The following is a 15,387-nucleotide window of genomic DNA, read 5'->3' as shown; positions in this document are numbered from 1 at the left end:
GTAATTTTGAGACAGGGTCTCGCTAAATTGCTTAAGGCCTTGCTAAATTACCAAGGCTGGCTTTGAACTCACAATCCTCCTGCCTCAGCCTCCTGAACTGCTGGTCATAAGTGTGTGCCACCATGTCTGGCCAAGGGCTCCATAAATCTGACATTAGGGTGTATTTTAGTAAAATAGAACATGAGATAATGAGCTACTTTAGTACAAAACTAAAATAGCCAGGTAAAATTTACATTGTAGGGCTGGGGTATAGTTCTCTGTTAGTAAAACATTTGCATAGTATGCAAACCTTGAATCTGATTCTCAGCACTGAAAAATAAAAATAAAAAGTTCAAATTCTAGAAACAGAATCATAAAGAAAAAATAGTATTTTTTTTCAGTACTGAGGATAAAACCTGGTCCTTTATTTTTATTTGTTTGTTTGTTTTTGGAGACACAGTTTTGCTAAGTTGCTGTGGCTGGCTGGCCTCAAACTTGAGATTCTCCTGCCTCAACCTCCCAGGTCATTAGGATTAAAAGAATGTGCCGTAGCATGCAGCCACAAATTTATACAGTGATAGCTTGTTTGAATCTGTCAAATAAGGTGGATGGGAACATGAACAACAGTGCAAAAGCAGTAATAAACATCAACTGACAAAGCCTAGTGTAAAGGAGACAGTAAATGGTGAGGAACACACTCCATCTAAACACAAATTGTTGTTACATAGAAACATAGGCCCAGTATTAGGAGATCTTTAGATTTTTCATAAGCCAAGAACCTAGATGTATATGGGGAATTTCAAATTTTTAAAATTCTAGTAACTAACACCCCGCCTCCACCCAAATCACAGCAGGAAAATATGGTACAAATGCAGGCCATCAGTTTGCAGATCATTTCAGTATAGAGAAGTCAGGAATTTTAAGCAGGTTATAACATGATTCCATCTGTATATAGAATGAATGCTCTGCAAGTAATTAAGAGAAATTGGAAATGGAGTAACACACTAGGAAATTATTTCAGGTGCTGAGAAGATTACAGATGCTTGCAGGGAAAGTAGATTTCTAGATATGAAATTACCTAACTGGATTTAAGAAGAGAGAAGATTAATACATTGTGATATTGATCTGAGGTGTTGTCTATTCAAATACATTTTTATGATGGCATTGTTAACTACTTTTTCCTGTCTTTACAGATGATCTTTCTCCACAAAGAGGACTCATACCAGTAAACATGCATCATACCAGCAAACATGCATCATCATAGAACTTACACTGCTTAGATGAAATAAGAGTCTTTCCCACTGGTGCCTTAAACCTGCAGCAATAAAATAAGATCTTCTTGAGGGTGTATTCAGTTTTCTTCTGAATGGGTGAAGCATCTACTAGCCTTGCTTTTTTATAGGAACACTCCTTTGAATGTGTTAAGAAAAACTATACTGTATGCATGGATGACCAGTACCCAACCTACAACCAAAAAAATTCTATCAAAACAGGAAGTGTCAGGAGTAGGTTTCCTATAGTAGGAAATTCATGTTCACCTTGCACAATGATATGCATGATGTGGTTTGCCCTCAACAGAGTTAAGAACAAAAACCTGTCCAGCGCAATGGCAGATACCTATAATCTCAGCAACTTGGGAAGCTGAGGCAAGAGGATCACAACTTAGAGCCAGCCACCCACATCCAGTGCAACCTAGGAAGAGTCTGTAGAGGGCTTCTGGGTTCGATTCCTGGTATGGCAAACACACACACACACACACACACACACACACACACACACACAAAACCACCAAACACCAGAAAGTGAAACGTTACTGGTCTTTGAATCGTACTCTAGTTACTACTTGGATGTTAGGTAGAGTTGAGGAACTCCATGCTATTTAGAACATTAAAAGCCTCTTTCCTTGAACTTGAAGGTGTATAGCAGTTTCATCAGTATTTGCTAAAACCTAGAAACAAACCAAACATCCACAAGTGGGGACTACATAAATCATGGTATATCCTTGCAATAATACATTACTCGGCAATAAAAAGGAACTACAGGGCTGGGGATGTGGCTCAAGCGGTAGCGTGCTCGCCTGGCGTGCGTGCGGCCCGGGTTCGATCCTCGGCACCACATACCAACAAAGATGTTGTGTCCGCCGAGAACTAAAAAATAATAAATATTAAAAAATTCTCTCTCTCTCTCTCTCTCTCTCTCCTCTCTCACTCTCTCTTTAAAAAAAAAAAAAGGAACTACAGAAAAAACATGAATGAATCTCAAAAGCGCTATGCTAAAAGAAACAAGACACGAAAGGCTAGACACTCTGATTCTATTTATATGACATTCTGGAAATGGCATAACTCGCAGGAATTAAAAAAAAAAATCAGGTCAGCAATACCCAGAAAGAGAGGAAGGGAGAGAATGTTGGCTACAAAGGAGCACGGAGGAACTTTTGGGGGCGATGGAAATGTTTTTTATATTGATGTGAAAAGGCATTATGTTTGAGACCTCGTAGAACAGTACACCTTAAAACGGTGAATGTAACTTAACCTAAATCACACCTCAAGAAATCCGCTGTATCCGACCCACCATCAAAAGAAACCCTTCCCTCTTCGAGTGCCCCAAAAAGACCCGTGCAGCGGTCCAAAGCGCGCGCCACAAAGCCCGCCCACCCGGCGCTCAGCCGGACCAGCGTCCGCCAGCCTCGGGCGCAGGAGGGTAGCGGGGGAGGGCTGGGAAAGATGCTTTGGGCGGGAAAGAAAGCCGGGACCGCGTCCGGACCTCCAGACTGGATGGAGGCAAAGCCCTCACCTAATGGCAGCTAGAGGCAGCGAAGGGGACCTTCAGACGCCACCGTGATTCTCCCTGCTTTGAGCCCAACATTCACCAGGGGTTCTTACCGATGTTCCCTTCGATGGAGATTTTCTTGATGCGGGTACCCTCGGAGCTAGTGGAGGGAGATGGGCAGTTTCTCTTGGGCGGGGTGGCCATTCTTGGTCTTTGGCTGCCCCAAATGCTTCGGGAAAGGAGGAGAGCACAGACGTGCGCACGATCCGGAACTCGCCCAGATCTGACCCAGTTAGGTTTCCCCCGCCGGCGGGTCCCTAGGTTTGACTTTCGCGCGCGGAGGCAGCTGCCGACGGGGGCGGGCCAGTAGGGTGGCTCCGCCCCCAAGCCCTCTACCGTCCTCTCGGCCCTCTCCCACCTCCGCTGCGGCCCGCTGCGTACGTCAGGACGGGTCACGCGGTGCCGCGCGTGCGGCGTCGATTACAAAACCTGGGGGGAGGGGAGAAGGGGTCCGGGGACGTCGGGCCAAGGAGGGCTAAGAGGGGGCCGGTAGTTGGAGAATTCACTTGCTTCTCCGAGTGGCTTCTGGGAATAAACCGAAGCGTCAGGACAAAATTGAACTTGAAATTTTGAACTCGTTAGGGGAGAAAAATCAGTGGTGTAAAGTCAAATGTTTACCCTCTGTTATCCTGTAAGACCCATCAGCAAAGGCTTTTAGGAAATGCATTGCCCTTACAAGGCAGTTTTTTTATAAGCGCTTTTCTTTTTTTACCTACAACTTGAATGTTTATTGTATACTTATATACAATATATACCTATAGGCATATATACATAGGTTATTATAGAAACACATTGGTTAAGTCCAAGCTCTTTTCGAGTTAACTAGTGATCCAGTGCTAGATCCTGTTATTATCCCCATTTGCCATTGAGGAAGCAGGCACCCAGAAGCTGTTTCGTGTCCTGAAATGGGCTTATGGGTGGTCAGACTCTATTCTCAGATTCCATAACCTTCTCCATCTGAATTGGATGCCCTTCAGTGCTGTGTAGGGAACCGCAAGACTAGGTAGGTTTCTTTTAAGCATGACAATGGCATAATTAACTTTTGACTCCATCACCTGGCACAGTTAGGATGTCTATTTGTGTGCCATGTGCTCTGCCGAAGCTAATCTAGCTGAGGACAACTACAGAGTTGTTCATTTTTAGGATGGGTTATACCAGGTTATTATGCTTCCTGGAAGTAATCAAATTCAAATTGTCTACAGTAATCAAAAGGTTAGTTTTTACCTTGCAGCTATGGTCAGACCTGAAATGCATCTGAAAGCAGAGCTAGAAGAAGGGGAGAGTGAATGGTAACTCCATTCTCAAAACTAAAGAGCAGAAATTAAAACAAGTCCATGGAGGAACTCTGGAAAACAGCAAAAATTCTCCTTTGTAACTCCCTTATGTAATTTTTTTTAAATCTGTTTCCTTTTAATATTTTTATTTTATTTTTATGTGGTGCCAAGGATTGAACCCAGTGCCTCACGGGTGCTGGGCGAGCACTCTACCTCTTAGCCACAACTCCAGCCTCACTTCTGAAAGAATTCCCCACGCAAAGACACTTTGCCGGGAGAATTCCAATTTTATTGCAAAAAGCTGTGTGCTTATATAGAACTAAAGGGGAGGTGGTAGGGCTTAGATAAATGGCAGGCCACCCGGTTATTGGCAAGTTCTTCCAGATATCAGCTCCCGCGCCCAGGAATTAGTTCTCATTGGGGCTAAGGTTCCCCGCCAGCGAGATGGCCCCGGCAGGAGAATTCACAAGGGCAGGAACTTTTCGGGCCACTGCAGAGAAGAAGAAGGTAGGAAGAAGTCCTTAGGCGCCATGTTGGGGTTTTTTCTCTGGGGTACTGCTGCTGTTTATACTTTTCCCAACAACTTCCCTGTATAATCTTGCTATGCCTTTATTTTATTTTATTTATCTTTTCACATTGGTTAGCTACTAGAGCCTTGAAGCTGAAAAGTAGCTGTCATCAAAGTATGGCAATGAAGTTGGGGAAAAGGTAATGGGGAAGCTACTAAGTGTCATATTCCACACCCAAACTTAGGAGGAACATATGAAATAATGAGTATTCACAGCTACTGAGAAAGTAAGGCAAGGTGAGCCTCCAAAATCTTCAATAGGAGAAAACAACTTAAGTTCCATATGGATCAGATGGAGAGATGAGGAGTAGAAGTCTCCAAGTGTGGTTTCCACACAAACGCAATATGGTGCAGTATTTGAGTTTAAGCACTGGAAAAAAATTAAAAACTGTTTTCACATTCTAGCTTTGCTAGTTTCCAGCAGTGAGAATTTGAATTCCTGTAAGTTTAAAAGTATACTTCAAAAATATAAACGAAGTAAATGGAGGAAATAGGGAATCTCTCTTAGCAATTAGTTCAGCATAATTTCCCATTTTCTTGAATATCTTATGGATAGCCAAGAAGAGACCTGAGAAAAGCACTTTTCAAGACACCTTCTTGATATTGGTTCATAATACCTTATGTGAAACCCTTGCAGCCGGATGTTTTGGAATTCAAAATTTCCAAGTTCAAAATTTTACAAAAGAAATAGTGCGTATTTTGTATATAAATAACTACTCCCACCCCACTATAGGGGTGTTAAGCACTAATAATTATTTGCAGTGATATATAGTTTTCACAGTGATATACAGTTTTAAGAAGGAAGAAGACTGTTAACTTTGTGATAGATGCACTCTTTGAGTAAATGGTTTTTGTTTTCCTAATTCAAGAAAATACTTTCCATTTTCAGAGTTTTGGAACTTCAAAGAGTTGAAATAGGACATGGAGCATGAAGCCACTTAGGAATGTATCCCTGAACTTGCCAGAAATTTTACTACTCCTTCAATTTGGGAATTTGTTTCTCCTATGGGAATTTTAGTGTGACTAAAAGAGAGAAGATCTGTGTGCCTGTAGTCCCAGCTACTCATGATATATAAGCAGGAGGATCACTTAAGCTCAGACGTTCACAGCTGGTCTGGTTAACAGTAAGACCTTGTCAGGAAGGAAGAAAGAAAGAAGGGAGGGAGGAAGGAAGGGAAAGACAGGAGGCAGGATTTAACTGACGACTTAGAAAATGAAAGCAAAGGCAGAAAAAATAAAAGGTACCGAATACTGATCTTAAGTAGTAGCCATAAAACCCATGGAATTGCCCATACCAGCCCAACTACTTCTATAAAAGAATGTTTATCAACTAAGCTTCATTATAAATTTCACTTGTAATCTTCTTAATTGCCTAGAAACAGAGGGATACGATACAGAAGCCATCTTAAAAAAAGGAGCAGGGAAGTCAGGGTTTTCTAAATAATCTGACATGTGAAAGTATAGTAGCATTTAAGAATATAGGAGCCACCAGATATATATAGTTTTATGGAAAAGAAGCTATTTGATGCATGCTTATAAAGATGAATGAGGTCATCAGGAAAATGTGACCCTGAACTGATACTGTTTAAAAACAAAAGCATGTACAATCTTTTGGTAAATTTCTATTAAACACAGGTACTTAAGCCTTAAAGGAATAATTATGTAGAAATTTACATTGCCAAAAGCATTATTCCTGACAATGTTATATGGGGAACTAATAACATGCATTTAGTACAGTGGAGGTCAATTAACATAATTATCAAAATGTAGTTAATTTTTACTGTATATGTGTTTATTTCTTTATACACAGTAGATGCTTTATAAATACTTCATTGCAGAATAATAAGGTGGGTTTTAAAAAAATTTTTTTAGTTATAGCTGGACACAATACCTTTATTTTATTTATTTATTTTTATGTGGTGCTGAGGATCAAACCCAGGGCCTTGCCCGTGCTAGGCAAGTGCTCTACCACTGAGCCACAACCTCAGCCCTAATAAGGTGTTTTTAAAGCATGCACAGTCCCCATCAGCACTGACTAGCATTTTGACTCCTTGTCTTCTCCACAAATACTACTAGTGATTTTAAAAAATTGTGGCTGCTACCTCAACTTGAAGATCCAAGCACAAATGCCTCTAACATAAATACCTCTCTATAATAATATGCATATTACTCTAAAATATACATTTCCTTGTGAAATATGGGTATCAGAGTAAATGATTCTCTGATATTCCTTAATTATCTAAAATGAAGACAAAATATTAGATAATATCTTAGATTAATGGAAAAGTCCACAAGTCACTATTTTGCAAATCGTTCTCACTGTAATTGTTATCAATTAAAGAAAAAAACAAACATTAGTTTCAAGTTCAGGCATATAAGGGTTTTTGAACCCTAGACCAATAGTAAAATAGCATCAATAAATTTTACAATTTCTGTGCTCTAGTTTTCTAGGATATAAAACATTTGAGATTTACTAACTTCTAGGGTTGTGAACATTACAGAAAATAATACCTAATAAATTTGAAATGTTAAACATCCTCCATGTATATTCAATTTCCCTTGGAATGTGTTCAGTGTAGGAATACCTATAGTAAAAATAAACACCAATGCAAAGTCAGGTCATGGCCAAACATAGTAACTATTTATTAATTTTCTTATAAACATTCAGTTTCTTCCTTTTAAAAAAACCTAGAATTTAAATACTTCCCCCATCCCATCACATATAAGTCTGTATACATTATTTACATCTTTCAAATAAAACATTACAGATTTTCTGACATTCATTATCCCCTATTAAAGTAAAAATGATGAAATAATTAAACTCTGATCAATAACAACTACAATTTGTATAATCTTGGCACAGTTTACAATATGGCGTCCATGCTGCATTTCGTATTTTAGATTATTTTTCCCCTTCCAGCTACTTTAAGAAACTATTTATATCCATGAAAGTAAGATTTTTGTCTTTATACATTCTCTTAAATACTTGCACAATGTGAACACTGCCCTTATACTTCCATTACTTTGCAGTGGCAATATTTTTCTCCCTTTGTCTTCAGAAATGGTATCTATTAGAACTACATGTTCTCATATTTACTATATTCACTCTCAACCTAGATTTCATGACACTGTTCTTAGTGATATTTTAAGTAATAAATGTACAGGAAAAATTCAAATAGAACAAAAGTATTCCATAAAATATTACTTCCTCACCACCCTGGTTATGCATGTACAAAAATAACAAATACAATTTAGTGGCTATAAAAAACTATTTTCCCTAAAAATAGTCATTTCTGCAGAACAATTTAAGGAGAAAAGTGTTCCTAAATGAAAATACACAAATCTGTTTTACAATCTGCACAATTAAGTATTTCAGAAAAAAATAAAAGCAAAAACCTGTAAGAAACATCCACCTGTAAAATTTAATAATAATAAAAATTAAATATTTTGTTTGATTTTATACAACTAATATCCTTTTCAGTGACATAATTTCAAGAAAGCTGTCAACCAAAACAAATAGAAACCTATATTCTGACAGTAAGCACTAAAGAATCACTAACAATGAAGACCTACAAAGTCAACCTAACTGCTTTGTTTTCTTGTTATGTGTGTATGTATGTCTCAAACAGAAGATGGAGAATAGGAAAACATACAGCTAGAAAAGGCCAGTGATTTCACTATCTGTCTTTGAGAATTATAGTCCAGAGTTTTCTACTATATAACACTATTTGCAAATAGACTTGCATTATGCTTATAAAATTGAGTACCCCTATATTAATCTATTTTTTCTCTTTTGTCTAAATAAAGTTCAGCCATGAGTGGCAGACATGGAATGCACTGTTATGTTTTCAAAATAAATTTGCTTTTATTAACTTATAGGAAAGTTTTAAAATTCAAATAATCTGCAGTCAGAATTTTGTTACATGTTTTAATTATACTTGTTCATTAAATCTTGAGATAGCTTTACCTCTAGCCATGTATCATCTCATACACAATTAAGCTGATAGCTGAACAACAGTGATTCCTATGGTAAATCTTAACATCATGATAAAACTCTTTGTCATTTTAATTATTTTAGAAATGGTCTTTAAAGTGTAGATCTGTGTTTCTAAGAATTGGCATATTCTTTAATATTCTAAGTAAGTTTCAAAATATGATTGTATGCAGTCACATTTCAAAATTACAAATATATTTTTGGCCCCCATCTTTTCAAAACAAGTCAAACTTTAAGGTTAAAAATTATATGTAAAATAGTTATAAAATTCTAAATATATTATTTCTGACAGACTTAAAATCTAGCATAATTAATACATAAAACGTTCCAATTTCTTTGCACACAACCTCTAGTCTTTAAAGTCAGACTGTTAACTTAAATGAAAACATGTTTAAAAAAAAAAAAGAATGGCGGTAAAGAGTCTGTTTCCTTAAACTACTGCTATTGTAAACACTGGATTCATTTTTCCATACTATCCATTTGATCAAAACTATCCTATAATAGTCAAGATGGAATTCAAAAGTTTTCAGGAAAAGAAATAAAAAATAAAAAGTAAGTTCTAAAGGAAGCTCTGGGATTTTTTAAAAAATAGTATTATATTTAAATATAAAGTAATTCAACTAAATTTAGAAAATTAAATCTATACATCCAAATGATACTGTCCACTTCAAAATAGTAACATCAGGAAAATAATTCCTTTATTCAATGATGCAGTTAATGGTTAAAACATTTTCTTCTGCAGATTCAGATCCTATGACACATTCTTTTGAATTTCCCTGTTGGCTTAGTTCTCATAGAACAGCCAAGTTGTTAGACTTGGTTTGGTGATTAGGACAGATAAATTGATTTTCTTGCATAGTTACAAGCCAGTTCTCCTGGCATCTCTAAAGGAATTCCAAAAACATTACACTTTTGTAGCATAGCTGGAATAAGTAGCGCTCCCAAGGGAACTACTCTGAAGATCAACTCTCACTGGATGTTAAGGTATGACAATCATTTTAAAAGAAAGTTCTACACCATAATATTGTATGGCACATATTCTACTATTTCAGTGGTTATCAAAACCTCTCTCAGAGAGGGTGTAGACAAAGCTGTAAAAGAAATCTGTCATTTTTCTATTTTCCTACAAGCAAGGAAAATACCAATACATAAAATGGAGTCTGGAGATTACAGTGCTTTATCCATCCTGATAGTGGAGGAAATAATTCAGTCTGAAATATATTATACATATCTTCAGTTATTTAATACATTTTATGCTGACCATTTAGAATTTACAAATAACTAATACAGGGAAGGTAGAAAGAGACAAAAATCTAAATCTTTCATTTTAAGGTACACTGACATCCAAAGTCACCAGCTAACTTATACATGTTTACTATTTTAGTATAGTTCAATACCATGGTTTTTATGGAAAATGGAATAATGAAAGCCAGTAGCACCATCTACTGCTAACTAAAAACTGTTTACTCTTTTTGTTATCATCTGTCCACCACCATTACTCCATCATTTAAAATAATTCCCAAAATGTGCTTCATATCAACATTTTAACCAAAACATCATGAGTGACAACAATACTATGTTAACTTACTACTTTACATTTTATAGGATGCTTTTATCAAAGGATGAGAAAAACAACTTCTTTGTAGCTCTGTATATACAGCAAGGGGAAATAATTGTCTTGGCCATTTTTAATTAAATAAAGAAATCTGAAAAGAATATAATAGATTTTGGAAGCAAGTCTGCTTCAAAAATCAAGCTTTGATCCTTATTTTACAAAGGGTGTCTAACTCTCATAGGAATCAACAAGTCAAAGTAACTTTTTAATAGAATCAGTTCTTTCTCACTGGCTTTGGTGTTTCCTTACTTGTAACCATCTAACACCATGTACAATGCCAGGCTTCTCTCTGGGAGAACTTTATACTTCATTATCATATATACACACATACGTATCTCCTTGTTTCCCAATAACTTGTTAAGTGAACACTCAGACACAGGTACCTGAGATTCTGGCACAGTGAAAACAAACTTCTATCTACATACTGTGGAAAGGTAAATCCTACTATCAAATATTAGAGTAATATTTTTCCATTTTTACAGTGTACAACTATGTAAGGTTTAAAAAGATCTAGAACAACTTTCTATTATTCTCTCCACACATGACTATTGCAACCCATTTGTTATAAGGATGATAAAAAGTCAAATGCAATATGGAAAAGTTTTGAGTAATTGTGTCTTTCATTTCCCACATAGATAGGACTCAAAACTCACGACACCCAATTTTATTTCTGAATCAACCCATAGTGATTGATATTGTCTATTTGTACACTGAAATATTTGTTTTAAGGAAGTCAGCTAGCTCTCAGTGCAGTTTATTAATAAGCATCACCAATAAATGTCCAATATATTTACCCCGCCAAGATCTTCCATTACTTCTACTGTTGGTACTTGGTGAATAACTGCTAGAAATGAAATGGAGAAAAAGGCAGTTCCCTTGTGATCATAATTGTATGGGCATTAAATTGTATCACTGTTCTTCTTGTTAATAAAACAAATAAATTTATTTCATTTTAGATTTTTTTCCACAAAGCCTTTGTAATCTACACAATTCCAGAGCAGCATTTCTATTCTCTTCTATTTTAGGAAAAAGGTATGTTTCTACCAAGAGAAGGGTATATAGTTCTAATTGAAGGAAGCAGATTTACCAAAATATGTCAAATTAAAACAAAGTCTGAAAAGGTATTTCTCAATCTCAAGAACAAATCTGAAGTGAAGCAAATTAATATTTATTCTAAAAACTATGTTTTTAAACTTACTGGTGGTAATAATTCACTAGAAAGTCATGGCAAATAAAATTTAAAAATAACTATTGAATGATGAGCATTTTTGTTGTTTGATATCACTGTAAAGAAATGATTTTTTTCACAGTGGAAAAACCAGAAGTCAGAATGCTTCAATCTGGGCCTATAATAAGCAAAAGTACTATATCATTTTAAAATGATAGGCAAATACTAGCTCCATTCACTGAATGGAAATGCTACAAAGTGATTAATTTCCCTAAAGTCCTTAAATTCAATGTTTAATGTCTGTACCTAAAATTAATAATTTATTTTTAACTTCTCATGGAAGCTGATTCCTAAAAAAAAAAAAAAAAAAAAATCTCTAAGACTCTGTTTAAAAATAATTGATTAAAATCTTCACACCGTTCTATTCAAAGATTTTTAAAACAGGACTTTCTAGAACTTGACTCCCCACTTAATTCCATCCCTAACTCCTCACAGAAATTAACCCCCTTCCCAACCAAACACACTTTTCAATCCCCTCCTCTTTGAAACAGAAGGGGATTCTGTAGACTTATGGCTCATTTGGCAATTGCTAAGAAACCTCACAGTTTAGCATCACCTCTGAAGATGGCAATCCTAATATAACCTGAAGTTTTACACCTACAGTGCAGTTAACATGTAGAAAGAAGTCAAAATGCAATAGGTATTACATTTCAAAATCCTCAAGTTTCAATATCACAGATATCAAGAGATGGAAAATATCTGCTCATAGAACTTTAAGCATTTGTTGAACAGAAATATATTACCATCAATATCAAAAATAATTAAGAAATACTAATTTTTATGTTCTACATGCACACCTTTACAAATTATGTTTCTTCAATGTAGTAAAAGCTGGAGATCACCAACTTAGGTCAACTATGGCTTTTATCATAGATTATTTTACAACTTGCACCAGTAAGTGCCCTGGGTAGTAATCCTAATATTATTTTGAGCCCTGCTCAGTCCTATGTCTGTGCTTTGCACCTCAGAAGTGGGCCTGCCAAGGCACTTTAAAAACATGTCTTTTGGGGACTTCAAAATGGGCCACAATTTACACAACACAGAACCCAACCATTAGCAGTTCAGTCAGAAAGCATTTTCTTCTAGCACACAATATTATTAAAAACTCTTCAAGTAACCAAAACAAGGTTAAAAATAATACTGTATGCTGCTAAGACAAAATTCACCCCTTTTCAAATGTAGAGAATGGTTCTTGGTTTCCTCTAGCAGTAGAATATGGTTTCATATATTCGTAATAAAGAAAAGGGAACCCAAACAAGCCCCCCAAACCTAAGATAAAAACAATCCAGAAAAAAAAAACAAAATATAGCAAAACCCAAATACACTCCACACAGCTTCAATTGAAGAACAATTTCCACAGCTCTGCATCCTTTTTATCTGTCCTTTGAAGTGAGTTTTTCAATCAGTTCTTGGAGTGGAGCAAGTTCTCTTCTATCAATAAGGTTGAACTCCTATGCAGAAAGAAAGAAAGAACAGCAAAAACATATTATTTGCATCCCATTCCAAAGCAGATTATCATGAAATATAGATTTGATTTTTTTCCCTATTCATTACCTGTGTCTTAGACCTGATGTTATGGTTTTTTTAATATTTTATTTTTATTTATTCTAATTATACATGACAGTAGAATGCATTTTGATACATCATACATAAATGTACTGACTTCTCATTTGTCTGGTTGTACATGATGTAGAGTTATACATATCATGTAATCATATAGGAACATAGGGCAATAATGTACAATTCATTCTATCATTTTGACTCCCATACCCCCTCTACTCCCTTCACTCCCGCCCCCAGTCTAGTCCAAAATACTTCTATTCTCCCCCCACCTTATTGTGAAATAGCTTCCGCATATCAGAGAAAACATTCAGCCTTTGGTTCTTTGCGATTGGCTTATTTCACTTAGCATAATGTGTTCCAATTCCATCCATTTACCAGGAAATGCTATACTTTCATTCTTCTTTGAGTAATATTCCATTGTGTATATATCCCACAGTTTCTTTATCCATTCATCTGTTGAAGAGGCCTGATGTTATGTTTTGTTTTGTTTTTTAACTATTTTTTTAGTTGTTGGTGGACCTTTATTTTATTTGCTTATTTATATGTGGTGCTTGGAATTGAATGCAGTGCCTCACACATACAAGGCAAGTGCTCCACCACTGAGCTACAACTCTAGCCCCTGATGTTGTTTTTACACTAATAATATTTTTATCAATACTATTAGTAGGCCTGATGTTATGTTTTTACATCAATAATATTAGGATAAATTACCCTATCTCATGATATTATTGTGGGGAACTAAATAAATGCAATAAGGGATGTTAACCATTTTATGTAATATCTGGCATAAAGTGACATTCCTTCCTATTGAAAGGAATAACCTGGGCACCATTTAAAATATATAGTCAAAAAAAATTAGCATACTAGGAAAACTTGAATCTGTAGGCTATCAAAAAATGGTATGTGAGGGGCTGGGGATATAGCTCAGTTGCTTGCCTCCCATGCACAATGCCCTGGGTTCAATCACCAGCACCATCAAAAAAAAATTAAAATTAAATGGTATGTGAATAACATAAGGTGGTGTACACAATGATAGATTAAAATCCTGCAAAAGACAAATGAGAACACCTGGATTTAATCAGTGCTACTGCTGTGGGATTTTTTTGTTGTTGTTTTGGGGTTTTTTTTCCCCCTTAAAAGTGCTGGGGATTGAATTCAGGGCTTCCTAAATCTACCACTGAGTTATACTCCTAGCTCCTAATTTGTGCTTTTCTCCTCTAGGCTGGGGATGTTGCTCAGTGGTATAGCACATGCTCAAACATGTGCATGGTATAGTTCCACCCTTGTCATTCTGAAAGTCACTCCTATATAGATTTCCCCTGAACAGTTCTACAAACAGGCTAATAAATAAAAGTTGTCTATACTCTAAATCTTTTTCCAGGGTGGGGCATTCTCAATTCCCAATTCATTAGCATCCATCAAATGCAAAACACTACAGTTAGAACTTTGGAGAAGCATTTGGGGCATTCAATATCAGAATCATCCCTGAGATTTTTGAGGTTTAGGAACACAAATGGATACACACTACACAATTTAAATTCTTAAATGAAAATGTTCTATCCTGCTATCTTGACAAATGTACCTTCACAATAACCAGGATAGCAAATTCAGACTTCTTAGGATTTTACACTAGAAATCATGAGCAGAGTCATCCCCAGGTTCCTGGTCCTCGACAAACCTCTATGCTCTTCCTATACCCAGCTCCAACCTGCACTACAAGGTGCCTCACCTTGGCTGGCACATATGTCTAATGTTCATATACCCTTACAAACAGCTGTCATCTGGCAATGCATTTGGGACCATATGGGCAGGGAATTCTAGAGTCTCGGGTACCCAAGAACATACCAGAGGGATATAGGTAGGTACGTTCTTGGCCTTGTGGATTTCTCATTTTGTGGGGAAAGCCACAGCTGGGGAAAGCTCAAAACAAGATTCTCTAAATTGTGGGGCCCAAAGACAGACATTCCCCTTGTACTGTGTAACTAATAAGAAACTCAGAGTGTCCTAAGATGTTAAGCAAGATCAGATGCAGAAATGTAATATATTGAACCCCTACTATTTGCTAGAATTTAAGAAACTTGCCGCAGTCAGGCTGCAGCAAAATAACGGGGGGTGGGGGGGGTGGGGGGGTGGGGGGTGGGTGACAAGCAACTTGTGTAGATTGATACAGCAGGAGTGGGAGCTGTTTATTGTAGGACAGGAGGGGTATTATACATACCACACAGCTTATCTTAATTAACATAAACTAGATACAGCAGTCAACCAATAAGGAATCTCCACAATCAATGGCTCACTGGTGATACTTTACAAACCACTCCCTCTGGCAAAATGCCAGGC

General features: G+C 36.6%; 2 protein-coding genes across 5 annotated transcripts in view; both read right to left on the bottom strand.

Moving 5' to 3' along the window:
• Window positions 1–3,150, bottom strand: part of DCK (deoxycytidine kinase) — a 30,577-nt gene extending 27,427 nt beyond the window's left edge. Inside the window, exon 1 of the mRNA XM_081303376.1 lies at window positions 2,862–3,150. Coding sequence (XP_081159502.1) covers window positions 2,862–2,952 — 91 coding nt within the window. The 5' untranslated portion in view covers window positions 2,953–3,150. The remainder of the gene's footprint in view (window positions 1–2,861) is intronic.
• A 4,119-nt stretch (window positions 3,151–7,269) lies between these two features.
• The window catches only part of MOB1B (MOB kinase activator 1B), a 73,032-nt gene continuing 64,914 nt past the window's right edge, over window positions 7,270–15,387 (bottom strand). For 3 of the 4 annotated variants that reach the window (XM_081303961.1, XM_081303962.1, XM_081303964.1), the window contains one exon: window positions 7,270–12,938. In XM_081303961.1, coding sequence (XP_081160087.1) covers window positions 12,861–12,938 — 78 coding nt within the window. In that variant the 3' untranslated portion in view covers window positions 7,270–12,860. The remainder of the gene's footprint in view (window positions 12,939–15,387) is intronic. The other variant, XM_081303963.1, reaches the window with a different exon arrangement.

Source organism: Spermophilus citellus (assembly GCF_964194105.1).
Source record: "Spermophilus citellus genome assembly, chromosome: 8".
Classification (NCBI taxonomy): Eukaryota; Metazoa; Chordata; class Mammalia; order Rodentia; family Sciuridae; genus Spermophilus; species Spermophilus citellus.
The sequence above is the reverse complement of the archived record's forward strand: the minus strand, read 5'-3'. Positions and strand labels throughout refer to the sequence as shown.